The sequence below is a fragment of the Asparagus officinalis genome, chromosome 5 (genome assembly GCF_001876935.1).
Source record: "Asparagus officinalis chromosome 5, Aspof.V1, whole genome shotgun sequence".
In the NCBI taxonomy this organism is placed as follows: domain Eukaryota; kingdom Viridiplantae; phylum Streptophyta; class Magnoliopsida; order Asparagales; family Asparagaceae; genus Asparagus; species Asparagus officinalis.
The window spans coordinates 23,908,880-23,928,842 of NC_033798.1; the positions used below are offsets into that span (position 1 = coordinate 23,908,880).

Sequence of the window (19,963 nt, forward strand, 5' to 3'; positions counted from 1 at the left end):
AAAAACTAATTATTTTTGGATTTAAACTAAAACTGGGTATTACTGATGAGATTTTAAAAATCTGACAATCTAGTTGGCTCCGTCTCGTCGAGATAGACGATTTACATATATAATATGTCAGAATCTACCTTTTGGGTTAGAAGATATGATTGTTTCTTTGCGGAAGTCAATAATACGTATAAATTTGTATTTAGCTCGTGATTGTCCAAATCATCCATGAAATTATCTGTTAAGCATCCTGCATTAGTCTCCCCTTATTGAAAGAAGCTCGACCCCGAGCTTATATTTGTTAGAATAATAGCTTCATTATTAAATAATTTTCTTCTCTTGCTACGATCAGCATCGGCCTTGTATTTAGCGTTGATTTTCTCCATTTGTTCTTTTACCCTATCTGCTAGGACTTCTTTTGAATCAAATTCATATATTATTCTTTCCGACATCATGTGTATTTTATTGGTGGCATGTGGATGTGCAGTTAACTTTAAAAACTCCACAAAATATGTTCTATGTTGCTTCTCGTATTCTAGTGCTTGAAGTATCATCAAATTCTTTTTAAAATTATTCACCAACTTTGCTTCTAGGGTAGAAAATCCTGCGTCATACTCCATACACACTTCTTTCATCTTCTTTGTCTCTAACCCTTCATCAAGCAATTCACACATATCATCAATTGTCTCACTCTCTCATTTATCCTTCTCCTCCATCGGGACAACATCAATATGTATAATATCACTCTCAACCCCTTTGAGAATATCATGCATATCATCCATCTTCACTATCATATCACCATAATGAATCTCATGCATAACGATTATTTGCACCTTAGGAGGAATTTCGGTAGGGGCAGGTTCTTCTTAGTTATAACCAAGTCATAGACCTCTTTAGATTTCTTCAAGTTTTCTTCTAAAGCCTCGTTGTTTTCCACCAAATGTTTCTTCTCCTTAGTAGATTTTATCTTAGATGGCTCCTTTTCTGTAAGAGGCAGAAGTACAATTCGGCGTCCATCTTTCTTGAAGATATAAACATTGTCTCTACTTATGTGGGTAGCTCCAATATCGAATTGACATGGCCTACCTAAAAGCATATGACAAGTATCCATCTCGACCATATCACACAATACATCATCAAAATACCTGTGACCGATAGAAAAAAGGTACACGACACATCTCATCATTCTGCACATCATTTCCCTTGTGAATCCAGTCGATATTATAGAGAGACGGGTGTTTCTCTGTCTTCAAACCTAACTTATTCACCATACGCCGAGAGACAATATTCTTTCTACTGTGATTGTCAATAATAACATCACAAATCTTCTGAATCACAGTGCACCTCGTGCTGAAGATATTGTGCTCTGGAGGTGATTCTTCTTTCTTTATTACTTCTTTAGTGCTCTTCCTAACTCCAAGGTCTTGCTTAGGGTCATTGTCGTTGTTGAATTCATCATGTGGAGTCGAATCATGTCGCTGGCGACCATCAACGCGATATCGAACTCCTCTCGAGTTCAGATGCTCCACTGCTGACGCAAGTCGCTCTACGGAATTCTTCATCTGATTAACACCGGTCTTCAGCACGTCGAACTCAGTTCGAAAAATAGGGGCTTCATCACCTGTTATCGGATCGGAGAATTAAGGCTTTGATACCAATTGACGTAACATGGAAGTGATAACCTCAGAATCCATCAAGGGTGTTCTCTAAATCCATAAATAACGATCTCCGAATCCACGAAGAACTTCAAATCTACAAAGAAAATATTGAAAGAGTAATTTTATTGATGAAAAGATATTCTCCTTTGGGGTTACATGACTCTTCTTAAATAGAAAGACAAATAAAACTCCTATTAAGACTAGAATTAAAAAAAATAGAAAGTATTAAATTTTATCCTAAAAAGACTCATTATAATCACTACAACAAAATACAACATTGCCGACGAAACAAAAACGTCGGCAAAAGTTTAAAAAACGTCGGGAAAAATCTTTCCTGACGCAAAATGCAACGTCGCTAACGTGTCGCCAAAAGTGCGTCAAGGAAAGTATTTGGCGACGCAAATACACTGCGTCGCCAAAAGTACACTTTTGGCGACGCGTCATGCGTCGGGAAAAGTATATCTTTTAGCGACGCATAATATTTTGCGTCGGCAAAAGTGTACTTTTGGCGACGCATACAGCGTCGGCAAAAGCTATGCGTCGGCAAAAGTATAGCTTTTAGCGACGCAAAATTGTTCGTCGCTAAAAACTATACTTTTGGCGACGCAAGTTAGCGTCGGCAAAAGTGCAGCTTTTAGCGACGCAGAGTGAAGCGTCGCTAAAAGCTATACTTTTGGCGACGCAAGATAGATAAATTTAAACACAATTCTATTAAACAAATAACAAGTGTTTGACACATGTTTTATTAACAAATCCAACAATCATGACTAAGTAGACTTGAACAATAAAGACTACAGAGAACCCATGTCTTATCAACGTTGCAAGCATTTCCTTCGTCACGTCTCTGGCTTCTTCTTCCCACCTTCACCATCCATCTCCAACTTTTGTTGTGTAGCTGCAATGGAAAGAAATGTACTCAGTAAGGTAAATAAAAAGTTAAAATCAAACACAAAAAAGAGTATCATAACGTGAAAAATACCCTACAAAAAATTTAATATAAAGTTTGAAAAAATTACAGACATGAAGTTTTAGTACACATGTATGCATACATTATCAGAATCAGCGTCTAAGATGATATCCTTAATGTTCCCTCCATCATACAAGCCCTTCTCCTTAAGCACCTGCTCGAGCTCTTCAATCGTGATAAAACTGTATATATACATACATACACAACATATTCGAACAAATTCTAAACCATTAAAGCAGAAAAAGCCAATAATTACAGAAAAATTATCGTCACATACCCACTATTATCCTTGTCGAAATACTGAAACGCTGTATACAAATGTTCTTCTCTATCCATTCTATTCATGTGCATCGTCGCGGTGATGAACTCTTCGTAGTCTATCGTTCCATTTCCATCTGCGTCGGCCTGTAATAAATTCAAACACACAAAAGCTTTTAGCCTAGAGTTGTATATATATACCTGTGAATTTTTATGCATACTATTGCAATGCTTACAGCTTCCATTAGTTGTTTAACTTCCATTTCTGACAGTTTTGTTCCTTGCTTTGTGAGACCTTGTTTTAGTTCTTCGAGTGTTATAGTTCCACTGTTATCGGTGTCCATGCCCTTGAACATCTCTTTTAGTCCTCTTATTTCTTCTTCTGATAAACATCCAGCTATTACCTGCACAATTGCGAAATTAGTTTACAGATTTTTTTCCAGCTCGAAGTCAGATCAGCCCGTAATGTTTTACCTCGGAAACCTAATATTTTCAACTCATGAAGCCCTTGTAGTTATCGTTCTTAAGTCTATTCGAGTCCTCATGATGGTTTTCCACTCTAAACAGAGACAAAAAACACTATTCTGTTGAGGGTAAAATGTGAATGTTTCTCGCGGCAAACCGCCATAAGGACTCAGTAGACTGGAAACAACAACTCCAAGAGCTTAATGCGTTAAAAATATTAGGTTATGGGCTTCTTAGAAATGTTGGCTGAACGTTAGGGGCTGATCCTACTTCGAGGTCGATTATTGTAAATTTATATGCATTGAAGTTTGTTTGTAGTAAATGTGGCCTACTCTTAATGCAGCTTTCTTGAATTTGTTCATCGCCCTGAACTGCTTCAGTCTGCCAAGTACAACATTATCAAGAGGTGTATCTGGTGCTTCTCCATAATGTATGCAATCTTACCTATGTTCATTGAGGCCGTGTATAATCACCAGAATAGCCCTGCAAAACCAAAACGAAAAACAAAACAAATGTTGGTTGATACTTTTGTCCAGCATCTAAGAAAAAATCAGCAAAAAAAAAGTACCTAAGAAGTAAGAACTTACAGAAGTACTACAAAAACATTTTATTAGCTAAAGAAATGATTCAGACTTCCGCCTAGTGGATCATACAAAACCATATAAGAATGGATCCTCTCCAACAAATACATTATAAACTCCTGCCTCTGCCTCCTTTCGACCTGAAGTTTTCAAATCAAAAATGAGAAATTATAAGAGAAATCACCTAGTGCATTTGAGACATTTTGATCCAGATAAAGAGAATGGAGGGGAAGCACATTAGAGTGTAAGGAGGAGCAAACCACAGGAAGGAGAAAAAAGGGGAACATGGAGTAAGCTGCGACCAAGCACAAGGCGATCTCTTAGTGTAAACCAATGTCTCAACTAACCTATCAATTGATCATAGATAAAGAACATCATGATGATGTCTTTTCTTTACATGCATCAATTCTGCCTATTATCATAAAGGAAATTGTCTTCGTATCATTCATAAGCCAAAAGCATAGAATATTTTTCTGTCCGCAGGTAAATTGCAACTATAACCAACCGCACCAAGTGCGATACTACAAGCTTACACCACAAAATTGCATCCATGAAGCGCCAAAAGTACACTGATCAAGAAATCTAGTAATCAGATTGCATGTAAAAACAATTCAGTTAATCTTGACCTAGAAATACAGAACAAACTAAGCCCATCATCAAGTTCTACAATTAACCATTAAAAAAAATCCAGAGAAATCACGAATAAACTATCTCAAGGGCAGATAATACTCACAGTGTTGCCAAACGTTGCCAGCCAAATCCTCGGTCTTCTTCGCTGCTTCCCCCATCTTCCCCCACCTCCCGAGCGCATCTTTTACTGCCCCAACAGGATCCAATCACAGTTTCAACACTCAATCAAACGTAAACCCCTAAATTAAAAACCAATCACAAAAAATATCCTAACAGGCCGATTCAATCAAAGATCTGAAATTAAAGAGATCGCAAAGGGGCTCACTCTTCGAGGAGGATGAAGCGGCGGCGGGAGAGGGAGTGACGTATGGGTTGGACTCCGGCGGCATGGTGGTCGCCTGGTAATCACCAGCGGTTGCGGATCTCGCCGCCGTGTCCGTCGCCGGAGGGGGAGGAGCCACGTCAGCGGGGTCGAGCTTAGGGTAGGGAGCGTAGTCCGCAGAGTGAGAGTGCTGGTCGCCGCTGGGCTCGGTTTTGGCCTGGACAATTTTAACGGGTTGATCAGCGACAGCGGCGGAGGGTTCCATGATTTTGAAAGGGAAGAGGGGATGTCTTCTCTTCGAGCGGCGGGGGGCACCGGTTTCTTGGCGGAGGCGAGAGAGATCTCGGCGATTGAGAAGAGGAGGAGGATTGCTAGGGCAGCGAAATGAAAAAGTTTTGTCTTCTCTTCGAGCGGCGGCGGCCGCCGGTTTCTTGGCGGAGGCGAGAGAGATCTCGGCGATTGAGAAGAGGAGGAGGATTGCTAGGGCAGCGAAATGAAAAAGTTTTGCCTCAGCGGAAAATGAAAAAATAGGGGAGAGGAAATGAAAAGTAGGCGGGCAAATGAAAAAAAAAGAGGAGGGGGGTTGTGTTTGGCGACGCATATGAACAGTAAAGCGTCGGTAAAAGTATAGCTTTTGGCGACGCAATAGTTTTGCGTCGCTAAAAGCTATATTTTTGCCGACGCAATATAGCGTCGGCAAAAGTGTTTACTTTTAATGACGTAAAATTATTCGTCGCTAAAAGCTACATTTTTGCTGACGCTAACGTGCGTCGCCAAATGTATACTTTTTTGCGACGAATATTTTTACGTCGCTAAAAGCTATACTTTTGCCGACGAAAATAAAAAAACGTCGGGAAATCCATACACTTTTACCGACGCTATGTTAAAACGTCGCAAATAATATACACTTTTAGCGACGCTAATTATAAACGTGGGGAAAAATATATGTTTTGCCGACGCTAACTAAAATCGTCGGGAAAAACATAGTTTTTGGCGACGTATTTTACCATGTGTCGGGAATAAGCGTCGGGAAAAGTGCAATTTGTTGTAGTGAATAGAGGAAACAAATCATGAATCAAAATTGAATTCGTTTCCTAATCTAATTTGACTCTAAAATTAAATTTATTTACTAATCTTAATATATAGACTCTAACTTTATTACTAAAAATAAACAAAAAAACCTAATTATTTTTGGATTTTAGCCAAAACCAGGTATTACTGATAAGATTTTAAAATTTGACAATGTAGTTGGCTCCGTCTCGTCGAGATAGGCGATTTACATATATAATATGTCAGAATCTACCTTTTGGGTTGGAAGATATGATTATTTCTTTGCGAAAATCAATAATACGTATAAATTTGTATTTAGCTCGTGATTGTCCAAATCATCCATGAAATTATCTGTTAAGCGTCCTGCATCACTTCCGCAAAGAAACAATCATATCTTCCAACTCAAAAGGCAGATTCTGACATATTATATATTTAAATCGCCTATCTCGACGAGACGGAGCCAATTAGATTGTAAAATTTTTAAAATCTCATCAGTAATACCCGGTTTTGGTTGAAATCCAAAAATAATTAGCTTTTTTGTTTATTTTTAGTAATAAAATTAGAGTCTATTTAGATTAGGAAATAAATTTAATTTTAGACTCAAATTAAGTTAAGAAACAAATTCAATTTTGATTCATGATTTATTTTTTCTATTATAAGGAGTCTTTTTAGGATAGAATTTAATACTTTCTATTTTTTTTTATAATTCTAGTTTTACTAGTAGTCTTATTTGTTTTTCTATTTAAGAAGAGTCATATAACTCCATAGGAGAATATCTTTTCATCAATAAAATTACTCTTTTAATATTTTCTTCGTGGATTCGAAGTTCTTCGTAGATTCGGAGATCGTTCTTTGTGGATTCAGAGAACACCCTTAGTGGATTCCGAGGTTATCACTTCTGCGCTGCATCATGATTAGTCAGAAAAAAGGGCAAAGCGAGAAAGGAAAGAAAGAACGCGAATTGTTTTAATATTAAACAGAAATTTCATTTTCTCTAGGTAGAAATACATGGAGGAGCAGTGTTTTCTTATTCTTTCTTTATGAGGATAAGCTTCCCTCTCTCTTTAGCTTCCACTCTCTTTTCCAAACATATCTCAGTAAATTTATGTGTAGTTATGAAAGCATATGGTGAATACATCATATAATTTTGAATCTTTTGAATACAGTGAGTTTTCATTTCCATGCTACCGGTTCAAAGGCTCTCCAAGTTTTACATCTCTCCAAAATACGCTCTCCGTCTCTTTTAAGAAAAAAGAAAAGGAGATGAGAAGAAAAACAACAGAAAATTCAGAATTATCTGCACATTGATTCTGGACGTTGATAGGGCTGAGTAAACTCAGTCTCCAAAGAGCAACCGCAAAAACCTTCCTTCTCCTTCTCAACCATCTCAACTATACTCTCAAACATAGATACATCACATGGAATCCTAAGGACGCCTTCCTGCTCGAAGCCAAACTCTTCTTCCGCTTCTTGCAGGAGTACTGTGAAGGCTCTGTGTCTCAAATACTCCATTGGGATAACAAACCTCTTCATCTCCTCTCCAACGCACATGGCAAGAAAGCCCTTCGGCACGCTGCTGCAGAGCGCTGGGGAAGTTTTGGAAAGCGAGAGACTTCTTTTGAGGAACTTGATGCTCTTGCTATTGCTCTTTGGGGCAACAGCGAGCTTCTTCCACTTCTTCAGCATTTGCTGGAGTCTAACTATATCTGTGATTTTGTTGCTGGCCTTCTTGGATTCCATGGGTCCTCGTGAAGGCTTGGGGAATTTGTGTATGGCTTCAAAGGAAATTCTCTCTCTCTTATCCTTGATCAGGACTTGGTGGTGGTTCATGGTGCAAGTTGATTACAGGAATTTATAGAAGTTTGAATACGCAGTTGCATTAAATTAAATTTTATTTTATTCATTCTTTTGGCTTATTCAAAATTATTTTAAAATGCATTTATCTTATGCATCAAGAAAGTACCGTTGTATTTTGTTATAAATAAAACAAACTTCAGATTCCTGCTATAAATTTATGCAATTGGCCCTCTTGGTTTAGAATTATATGTTTGTGAATGACGTACACACCAACAGATATCATGAGCCTTTTCATCTGTCCTATTGGCTAGCTAGCTTCGAGACATGATCCATATGTTCCACTGTGAACTTTTGCATATTGATTCAGATCTAAATCAATATCTCTGCCATTTGACATATGAATCACTTTTATGAGATTGTTCTTTACTTTGGATACTCAGATTACTGCTACATCTGCCTGTGTAACTAACTAGATGAACCCAGAAAGTATCTTCTTTTCTTGAGTATATTTAGTTGAGAGTTTTCTGGTACTTTTAACTTGTTGAGTTTTATTCTTTTTTATATTAGCTTTGGGTACATGGGAGAACGTGGCAGGTGCAAGACACTAGAGATGCATGTGAGATCCTTTTCCATCAGAATTGAGAGCAACTAAGATATTCATTTGGCTCACCAAACTTAAATGTGTGCCATTAATATGATTCTTCAAATCAAATTTAAATTTGCTTTAATTGTCATTAGGGTGTTTAATGCAATTGTTAATTCATATCAAACAACATATTTAGTAGATGAGTGTGGCTTTTAAGGCCCAAGTAATTGATACGAAGAACGAATTACTGAGGTGTTAAAATACCATCCTCCTCCTGAAAATAGATTGTTACATCCGAACTTTCACATGATAATCTGAGTGTTGGATTTTGCAATAGCGCAATGAACTTATTGGCTTCAAGGAACTGTGTTTATCCCATAATGATTATTGAGAGAAGTAGAAGTTAGATATTGAAGTTGTGAATCAATATATCTAAGCTTTTAGTACTCCAATTTGATCGTAAAAGTGTCCCTAATTAAGGAAGATATGTTCTTAGTTATATAATGCACTTGATTATGTTACTGATACCCATTGTTTCCAAGGACATGATGACCCCAGTATTGCGTTCATTTTAAGCTTCATTTTCAATGCTAATTCGTAGAGGGATCGCTTCAATCTTCCGTTCCATTTAAATGGTATAGGCCCAATTCCACTATGACCATATATCATTAGCAGGAAGTATTCTTTTTATTAATGTTACAGTTCTTGTTACAATCTGAAACTCAACTTTGTCTGAAGTGAGGATGACAAAAAGTGCGGAGGACTTGCTGAAGTACAGAACTATATGGAAGGATACGAAACACGTTAAGAAAAATTCGGTTCCGTGAATGGGCTTGAGTTAGAGAATATATCAGACTAACATGGACTCAAATTGCTAGTTTATAGCTTATGAGTCTCCAAAGAAAAATGTCGTTGTAGTATTTTAGGCGCTTTCAATGATGTAATGTAAGACCTCAAGTTATCTCAATTATGCATCAAAAATAGAAAACTTTGCCTATTTTAGCTGGAAGTAAACCTAAATTATTTTTATCTAGGTACGTTGGACGACTCTCAGTCAGGCTTTGAGTTGTTGCTGTGCATCATAGGTTTTTACTCTTATGTATCATTCATGTTTAATGAAATCGTGACTTATTGATGAAACCAATAGCGCATTATATTGTTAGCTTAACAAAAGAAGAATAGTCAATTAGCATCCAAGTCGGGAAGACTATATTATTATTCGTGCATGTGAAGTTTAGAAGCTGATTCTGTGGATAGTAAGGGGAGTTTGCCCATGGTTTGTAAATCTAATGCCACGCTTCTTGGCATTTGTACAGAAGAGTACTCTCACATGATCCTTGCACTTGAAGCTTAGTAATTTAGGGAATAATATATTATTCTTATATAGTTTTAAACTGATGCAAAGTGTTAAACTATGCTGGGTCATCCTCGTGGAATGAAATTTCTATACTTGCATTTGGATCTAATGTCAAGCGTCTGTAATTAATTTCTTCACATTTCCACTTCGACACTGTCTTACTTTTCTATTCTCCTTACTGTATCTTTTTCATATCATTTACTGCAGTTGCACATGCCTCGTCTTACAACTTGGTGATTAATCATTTAAAGTTCACTTGCATCTATTGTGCATCAGTTGTCAGGTTGCAAAATATGGGGATTCACAGAGACTAATCTTGTCCCAGTAGCTTATGAGGAAGACCCATCAACGATTCAGTAGTCAATATTGCAAGGTAGTGAGCCTTTCTCAAACAAAAGACTAAACCTGAATTCATGTAGGAAGCTGCTTAAATCATTGATAACATTGCTCATCTTTTGCATTGTTGCACATGGAAAGAACTATGATAACCAATATGCCATCATCTACAATTACTTGCGCTTTACCTATATGCAAAATTCTATTTCAAGAAATCTACCTTTTTGTTTTCTCACTTCCAGAAAAAAAATGACTTATCATCTTTTATCCTTCCTAGGTTTGAACCATTAATCTAATTCTCAGGATCCTATTCCCATTTGTTAATAATTTGGTTTTGATATAGCATATTGACTACTGTTGGATCAGGAGCATGAAATGCTGATACCTGCTTAAAATGTTAAAAGTGTTATCAGGTCTTGAGCCGTTAATATGAACGCATTTAAACGAATTAATTAGCTTACTGTCCGTGATCCCGTACATTATTAGCTGTTTCCTTTTATTAATTCTAAACCACCAATGTCTTGATTTTCTTCCATGCAGACAAATTTGAACAGTTAACAAGAACCTAACTTCATGATTGGTGGATTGTTAACAATTTGTACTTGATGCATAAGGTTGTAGTTAGAGTTGGAACAAAATATGTTGCTGCCAGCAAGTGCAAATAATTTAAAACATTACACTTAAATCATCATCAACAACTAGCGATCAACAGTTTCGATAACAAACCGCTTCTACCTTCCAATCATTTATCTCCAGTCATAGCGCTAACCTGCAACCACCCCCTGTTCTGTCTAACCAAAAGCCCAATATGAATTGAAAATTAATTTGCATAGTCAACGTTTTAAATATCGGTTATCAGAAATATATCGGATGGCCAAAATTCATATCGGATCCTAATTATCAGGATATATCATGGATAAATAGTAAAAATCGGAGTTATATCAAATGGTAAGCATATATAATATAATGTCTTAAAAAGAAATCTAAGCATATTTAATGAAACATAAACATACTAATATGTAAATAACATATGTTTAGGATCACTTGCCAACTATTTTTATTTAGTGGAAGCAAAATAGAATAGGTTAGTATAGTTTTTGTTTAGTGCATGCTGGTCTAATATGGAAAAAAGATGGTTTTTTGTTTACAAGCCCAAACCAGTTCACTTAGAATATAAATTGTAGAAAATTAGTTGATTTTAGGCCACGAGAAATCGACCGTTTTCTCAGATTTATTCAAATATATCGGGAAAAATCGTCCCAATACCATATATTTTTGTAAAAATCGTATCAGCCATAGCCCAAACCTTAAATATCCGGGATAAAATCAGCCTATTTTTAAAATATTGTGCATAATAGACGGGGAAGTTAGGCCGCAGAGTCCAAGTTGACTTCAAAATTCTGTAAACTTTAAACTACTCAGTGCTTTGGTGAATATGTCAGCTATTTGTTTGTTTATCCCAATTGGCTTCATTACAATCTCCTCTTGAAGAACTTTCTCTCGAAGAAAGTGATGATATACTTCAATGTGTTTCGTCCTAGCATGAAAAACTAGATTATTTTCCAATCGTATTGCAGATTGATTATCACAATGTAAAGCTATTGAGTAGTCTGTGGACTGATGTAGATCTCTCATTAACTGAAAAAGCCACATGCTTTTCTGAGCTGCCATCGCTGCTGATATGTAGTTTGCCTCTGTAGTTGATAGTGACATCGTTGACTGTCTTTTGTTATACCAAGATATAATCACTGAACCGAGACTAAATACGTATTCGGTAATAGACCTTCGAGTGTCATGATCTCCAGTATAGTCAACATCACAATATCCATAGACCTCATATTCTTCTCCTTTCTTATACATGAGACCATAGTTAACTGTACCCTTGATGTATCTTATGATCCTTAGGATTGCTTCTAAGTGAGGCTTCTTTGGCTTCTACATGTATCGACTCATCACACCTACCGCAAATGAAATATTTGGTCTTCTCATTGTTAGATAGATCAAGCTTTGAACTAGTTGTCGACACATAGTTGGATCATCCAAATCTTTTTCTTAATGTGCACACAGTCTCAGATTTATCTCCATAGGTGTTAAGATTGACTTGTAGTTGAACATCTCGTACTTGAGCAACATGTCCTTCGCATATTTTTCTTGGCGCAAGAATAGTCCATCCTTCCTTCGGTCGACCTCCAACCCAAGGAAATGCTTCAGCTCCCTAAGCTCCTTCATCTGAAACCTGACAGAGAGATTTGTCCTCGTTTTTTGGATTTTCGCGTCATCGTCTCTAGTTAGGATTAAGTCATCCACATAGACCAACACAATTGCTAGCCTATTGCCAGTCTGTTTGACAAATAAACTAGAATTTGCAGGAGCAAATGAGTATCCACTTTAAACTAAAAACTCACCAATCTTGCCATAACAAGCTCTCGAAGCTTGCTTCAGTTCGTAGAGAGCTTTGCTTCGAGAGCTTTTTTTAGTTTGCAAATATATCTTTTCTTTTCCTTGTTCTAAAATCCAATGGGTTGCTCCATGTAAATCTCTTGATCCACCTCGCCGTGTAAAAATGTGCTCTTCACGTCCATCTGCCAAAGCTTCCAACTCTTGCTGGTGGCTAGAGCTAGCAGAACTCGAACTGTTGTTATCTTGGCAACTAGACTGAGTGTCTTATCATAATCTAGTCCATACTATTGAGAGAATCCTCGAGCGACCAAGCGTGCTTTGTATCTCTCAATCTACCCATCCGGTCGAGTCTTGACCTTGTAAACCCATTTGAAGGAGATAGGTTTGACATCTTTGGGCTTTAGCACCAACCCCAAGTTTGGTTCTGCTATAGAGCTTGAATTTCTTCGTCCATTTCTAGTCTCCATTCAGTAATTTTGTATGCTTCCTCAAAGCTACCCTTCACATCTTCTATAATGGCAGGATTAGAATACTTAGGATTTATCTTTATGGGTCGCATTGATCTTCAAAGTTGTTCAACCGGTTCTTCTTCGATGTCCTCTATCTTGTTCGTGCACTCTTCATCTAGCATTGTTTGATAAACACTACTTTTTCATGGAGTATTCTCCTTTGAGGATGTTGAAGAGCTTGATTCTATCTTCTCTGATTGACGTAGTCCTTCTTGACCTAGCTCTCCTAGCTTCTTCTGCAACTAATCTCTAGATCACTAGAGTCTGTGAGTGCAACTTCTTGTGAAGCCCACCAGGTCGAGGCTTCGTCAAACACAACATTTCTTGGTGTGTAGCACCGTCCGGTTGTGGGATCATAACATCTTCATCCTTTTATTTTATTGTCATACCTCACAAAGATACATCTTATAGCTTTTTTATCAAACTTGCTGCGTAAGTGATCAGACACAAAGACATAACATACACAGCCGAAGACTCTGAAATGGCTTACGGTTGGGTTGGTATTCCACAACTTCTGAAAGAGCGACATGAAATCCTACTTCGGTTGTGGTAGCCGATTGATCATGTGTGCCGTAGTCTCCATACACTCTGCCCAAAAAAATCCTAGTATGTTTTTAGCATGAAGCATGCTTCTGTAAATTTCAGGGGAGATGATGATTCTTTCTTTCGGCTACGCTATTCTGCTGCAGAGTATTTGGGCACGTTAGCTGCCGCTGAATCTTGTGCTGCTTCAAGTAGTCATAAAACTCATTTGATGTGTACTCTCCTCCGTTATCTGTGCGTAGGCAACGAATCTTCTTGTTGAGTTCTCCTTCGACTTTGTCTCGAAATTGCTTGAATTTGGAGAGTGTTTCAGACTTTTCCTTCATAAAATCAACCCAGATATACCTCAAGTAATTGTCGATGAAAGTGATCTTGTACCACATCCCACCAATTGATTCTTGTTTTACTCGACTAAATATATCTGAGTGTACAAACTCCAAAACTTGGCTCTGAACTGTGACTCCTGATACGGCAATTGATGCGCCTTACCGTACTAACAACCTCTGCATATGGTCCCTCCTCGAATCTCCAAGTGTGGAAGCCCTTTCAACATTGACTTTTTCATCATAATCTTGGGGTTTTGATAGCTCACATGGCCAAGCCGAGTATGCCACATATCAGCCATCTCTTTCCTTTTGGCTTTAGCTATGTATGTCGATTCTGCCGACATCACATAGACAAATTCTACCTTCCGCCCCTCCATGACAGGTTCTCCTGGTGACTTCAAGTTTTGATAGACTTTTACATCTTGTGGCCCAAATACTACATAGTTTTTAGAAGTTGTTAATTGGGAAATAGATAGAAGATTCTTTTTCATACCCGGTACATGGTATACATCTTGTAGTTGTATCGGGGGGGGGGGGGGGTGAATAGGGTTATTGCTAATCTTATTAGATATTAATAACGATTAAAACTTATTAATTAATATATCCCTACAAATATGATATTCAAATAAATTAAGGCAAGGATATATAAACAAGATAAAATAAACAAGAGTGATAGTGCACAATAAAAAAACACAAAACACACGATATGTTCACGGTCAACCACTTGCCCTACGTCTCCGTTCCTCACCTCGAGGAGATATCCACTATCACAATCGGGTTTTTTACGCTCACCTGAATAACATTTATACCTCAAAACTCGGTTTTCTAGTTCACTGAAAACATTATAACTTACATACTTGTAATCACACTCTACACCTTCTAAGTGTTGGCCTAGCTCGTGTCACCTTCCTTAAGTGTTCGGAATTATAACCTCTCACTAGACTTTACTACCGACCCCACTCCTCTTGGAACTGACCCCGTCTCTCACCACACACTACTCTCGGTGTACAATTGTAATACAACGTGTAACTCACAATAAAGCTCAAATACAATAATTTATTCTCTAATATGGATGAGAACATAATGTAAACTCACTCTCATAATGTCACAATCCCACAACCTAATATATGATGTATGAAATACTACAAGCTCAAATAGGGTGTGTGATAAAATGAGTATAAATGAAATCTAACTCACTTAACAAACTAGCAATAATAAGAATGTGAAAATCAGTAAATAATTGCTAGAGAAAAGAGTTAAAAAACTTCTCTATAAACACAATAGAGGATGAAGAAGATTGAGGATGAATTCCTCAATTGAAAATGCAAGCCTCCTCTTTGTAAACACAAACTTAAGAAACTTAAACAAACTTTAAACTCTTTTAAACTGTTGTTAAAAACTTCTTAGATAATTTCAGAAGTGAAATAGTATGGGGTATTTATAGGATGAAAAACCAAGGCACAAAACCCAAGAAAATCCAGCAAAAAAGACAAAATAACAAAAACTAGAAAAATAGTCGTTGAGCTTATCGGTCGACTGACGGCTCGTGTCAGTTGACTGATGAGCTGACTGTTATAGGCAACAGGCAGCTCATCGGTCGACTGATAAGCACAATCAGTCGAATGATGACCTATCAATCGATTGGTCAGTCAACCAAAATTAAAACAGAAATTTTTAGCAATTGCAAGCAGTTTTATCAGTCGACTGACCAGTCGACTGATGACTAGTTTTCAGCCTGTTTTGAATTTTGAAATTGAATTTTAAAGTCTTTTAAAAAATAGCAAATAAATTCCAAAAAATATAAAACTTTGGGAAAAGTTTATAAACATGAATATGAACATGTTGGAAAAGAAATTTTCCAAATTGCTCTTACCATTTGTGAAAACTCGGAAACATTCAAAGGTGCTAAAAATACATGTTTTCAAATATGTTTATTTTGACATTTTAGCTCAAATCAAGTTTTGAAAACTTGTGTAATGTTTTGATGGACTTAATAAAAGATGTTAGCATGGTTTGTATAGTCCAAAGCATATTTGAATATATTTTGCATAAAAACACCTATTTTTGAGAAAATTCACAAATAAAATGTGCGTGTATATTTTAGCTTATAGAATTAACATACATTATATAAACCTATACTATGCATACCAAGAATGAATCTTCTGAATCTTGAACTTTGATTGATTGACTTGATATATATAAGCTTCAATATATTAGTTTAGCTCAATTTCCTGTATATACTAACCAACATAAAACAAAATACTAAAACCAATCTTAGTTGTAAATTGTTTGTTAAATTATCATCAAAACAAGAAGGCCAACAATCTCCCCCTTTTGATGATGACAAAAAATTTACCAATATGCATAATAAAATCAATAAACAATAAAAAATAAATACTATATACTCATAAATTTTCTCCTCCTTTGGCAACATCAAAAATGGGTAAAAAGGATATAATGAGAGCTAGAAGCTCCCTCTATATATAAGCACAGGTGAGAAATATAGAAATAGGGATTCTCCCCCTATTTAAAAGCATGTAAGAATGGATAGCCACAAAACATGAAAATATATAGGTTGTTAAACAGGAATGCACAAAGAATATTTGTAATTACAACCACATCCACACATTCACATAGAGGCATAGGAAACTGAACATGGATATATATAAGCAAAATTAGAGTTTATAACAACTCTCACATGTTCAACACAAGCCATAAACAACCAAAACTACTACATAAGCAAAGTCAATACATCAAAGTGTTTATCAAAACCATGTACATAAAATAGAAAATCTGCATCACAATGATGGTCATGGACCCGAGGATGGAGTAGATAGCTGCAGTAAGCAGGGAATATCATCGAGCTTCTGCTCGAAGCCATCAATCGTGCCAACCATCTCAGCATTAATCTCCTCTTGCCTACGCTCGAGATTTCTCAAGCGCTCGTATACGCCTTCTTCCAAGCTGTCGATGCGACGAGACATAGAATTGGGAATATGTGAAGAAGAAGCAGGAGGAGAGTGGTGAGGAGGTCTATATGATGAGTCTGAAGAAGAAGACTCAAAAGATCTTACAGGCTCAGGAGATGGAGGTGGGGGTTCAGGAGAGGGAAGAGATCAAGGGCATATTGGGTAAGAGGAATACCCATGCGATTTAGAGCGGCGGCGTCAATGATGAAAGGCCCTAGAGGGGGTTGAATAGGGTTATGAGGCAATAAATATGCAAATAAAAGTAAGACAAAGCAATACACCACAAAATAAAATGCTAAAACAAGATAAGAGAGATAAGTTAGGAAATAGTTAGCCAATTGCGACACGCGATATGTTCACGAGGTTCGGTCCCCCGACCTACGTCCCTGCTCTCCACTCTCTAGGAGAATTCCACTATCACAATCCGGTTTGGAAGCCGGAACTTCTACACAACGATCTCCTCTTGAGATCTCACAACCACACAGTAGATCTTCACAAGATCTTGCACTCCACACGATACAAAGAGCAGTAAGAAGCTCTCTTACACTAGCCCTATGGAAAGAATAAGAGATTCCAATTGAAGCTTGAGATGTGGGATTTGTAAGTGTGAAAACAGATTGAGGGATTTCAAAAATTGAAGCTCTTTTTAACACAAGAACACAAGCTCAATCAATGTATCTTACAAAGTTAGTTCAGAATTAAATAGGGTAGTTGGGTATATATAGGTAATCCTTTGAAGAAGCCAAAAACCCTAGAAAAAGTTAAAAAAGACCAAATCTCAAAAATCTGAAAGCTGTCAGAAACTAGTCGTTACAGTAGCGATGGCGTTATAAACAAAACTCTATGGACTTTTCACGATTGACCACCGAACCAAGTCCGGTCGACCACGAGAAGCTGCCTAGTTTCTGGGCTTTTCACGGTCGACCGCCGAACCAAGTCCGATCGATCACGGATTGATACCAAACATACATAGAGTTTTAAAATAGGTTTTTGACTTTAGGCAATTGTAAAAAATTATCAAACAACTTTTAAAAGTTGTAAAACTCTGGAGAATGTTTTTAAACAAGAAAACAAACTTGTTTAACAAAGAATTTTGCAAAAAGGTCCTTATACTTGTGAAAACTCATTGTTTATCAAAATTAACAAAATGTGAGTTTTGAAGGTATGTGTGTGTTATCCCAAGAGCTTCAAATACAATCTATCAAACTACTTCCTACATTAAGCACTAGAGAGAAATAAAAATGCAAATATCTCTCACATATAAATATATAGCTTGAGTCTTGATATTTGATTGATTTTTGATGAAGCTTATAATTTGATATTGTGCTCTTGATAGCTTTGCTTACCAGTTTGCCTCCACCTCCTTGATTTCATCGTTGTAGCTTGATAATCCATCCAATCCTCCAATAAAGATACTAATGAGCTTGATATTCTTGTAATCTACAATATCGCTCAACAAGTAATTAGTACTAATAATGTTTGTTATAAATCATCATCAAAACATAAAGGCTAACAATCTCCCCCTTTTTAATGATGACGACCAACCATTATTCAAGAGGAAAATAAAATTGAATATATAGCTTATAGATAGTTACTCCCCTATCTATAAGCCTCTCTCCCCCTAACTATGTGCACAAATGAGGAGATTTCTCTCCCCCTTTGTCACCATCAAAAATGGGTTACACAAAATAAAATTCATGCAAAAACTAACAAAATACACCTCAAGTGTTGACCTACCTGTGTCACATTCCTCAAATGTTTTGGATTTACGACCTCTCCTTAGGCATTACTACCAACCCACTCCTATTAGAATTGACCCCAGTCTCTCCCAACCACTCCTCTTGGTAATTTTGTGTGTTTAGAGATGTTATAACAATGAGTGCGTAAAGGAAAATAGTGGGATATGAAAATGATAATCCGAACAAACAAACAAACAAACAAAAACTCAAAGAATGCACATGCCCAAACCATTTCTTATGTGACAAAAATCTTCTTCACAAAGAGGCTTGGTAAAGATGTCCACTAATTGAGATTTAGTATCAATATAGATAAGGGATACATCTTTCCGCTCTACATGGTCACGTAAGAAATGCTAATTGAGATTTAGTATCAATATAGATAAGGGATACATCTTTCCGCTCTACATGGTCACGTAAGAAATGATGGCGTACATCTATATGCTTTATAGATAAGGGATACATCTTTCCGCTCTACATGGTCACGTAAGAAATGATGGCGTACATCTATATGCTTAGTTCTAGAATACAAAACGGAATTTTTTAAAATATTGATAGCACTAGTATTGTCCCAAAAAAATTTTGTGTCTTGAAAATACAAATCATAATCAACCAAATTTTGTTTCATCCATAAAAGTTGAGCACAACACAAGCTGGCGGCAATGTATTTCACTTTCATAGTGGACAATGCAACATAATTTTGTTTCTTGGATGCCCAAGAGATGAGAGAGTTACCCAAAAATTAACATGTACCACTCGTACTCTTGCGATCTATCTTACAACAGGCAAAGTCGGCATCACAAAAACCATAAAGATCAAAAGAAGTACTTTTTGGATAAATAAACCAAGACCTATTATGCCATTAACATATTTGATAATTCTTTTAACCATAATCAAATGAGACCTTTTAGGAGAAGCTTTAAAACGTGCACATACACACACACACTAAACATGATATCCGGTCTACTAGTGGTAAGGTAAAGGAGACTACCTATCATACCCCAGTAAAGCTTTTGGTCTACCTCCTCACCACTAACATCTGCATCAAGCTTGAGACTTGTACTCATGGGAGTTGGAGCATGCTTGGAGCTCTCTAATCCAAATTTTTTTACCAATTCTCTAGTATATTTGCTTTCAGAAATGAAAATCTCATCCTTAGATTGCTTGACTTGGAGACGGAGAAAGAATGTAAGCTCACCCATAATGCTCATCTCAAATTGGTATTGCATAACTTTTAAAAAGTCCTTGCACAAAGATTTATCAGTGGTACCAAAAATGATATCATCAACATAAATTTGAACTAAAAGGAAATCATTTTTCCGTTTTCTAACAAAAAGAGTATTATCAAATTTTTCTTTAGAAAAACTATTTTCAAGTAGAAAACTAGAGTGGCAAGCATACCAAGCTCTAGGAGCTTGTTTTAACCCATATAAAGCGTTTTCGACCCGATAAACATGATTAGGAAAAGAATGATCCATAAAACCG

The 19,963-nt window shown here is 36.8% G+C and overlaps 1 protein-coding gene across 3 annotated transcripts; it reads right to left on the minus strand.

The window, feature by feature from the left end:
- Positions 2,387-5,261, minus strand: LOC109844076 (calcium-dependent protein kinase 14-like). 3 transcript variants are annotated; one of them, XM_020413091.1, is made up of 9 exons: positions 4,873-5,261; positions 4,651-4,734; positions 3,924-4,057; positions 3,781-3,819; positions 3,669-3,717; positions 3,108-3,275; positions 2,891-3,018; positions 2,696-2,795; positions 2,387-2,541 (listed from the first exon to the last, which is right to left on the minus strand). In XM_020413091.1, exons 5-9 carry the CDS (start codon positions 3,696-3,698, stop codon positions 2,392-2,394), a joined length of 576 nt encoding a protein of 191 aa, XP_020268680.1. In that variant the 5' UTR covers positions 3,699-3,717; positions 3,781-3,819; positions 3,924-4,057; positions 4,651-4,734; positions 4,873-5,261; the 3' UTR covers positions 2,387-2,391. The 3 variants fall into 3 exon arrangements, with proteins under 3 accessions (XP_020268680.1, XP_020268678.1, XP_020268679.1); XM_020413089.1 differs by having other exon boundaries at positions 3,669-3,819; XM_020413090.1 differs by having other exon boundaries at positions 3,669-3,819; positions 4,651-4,786.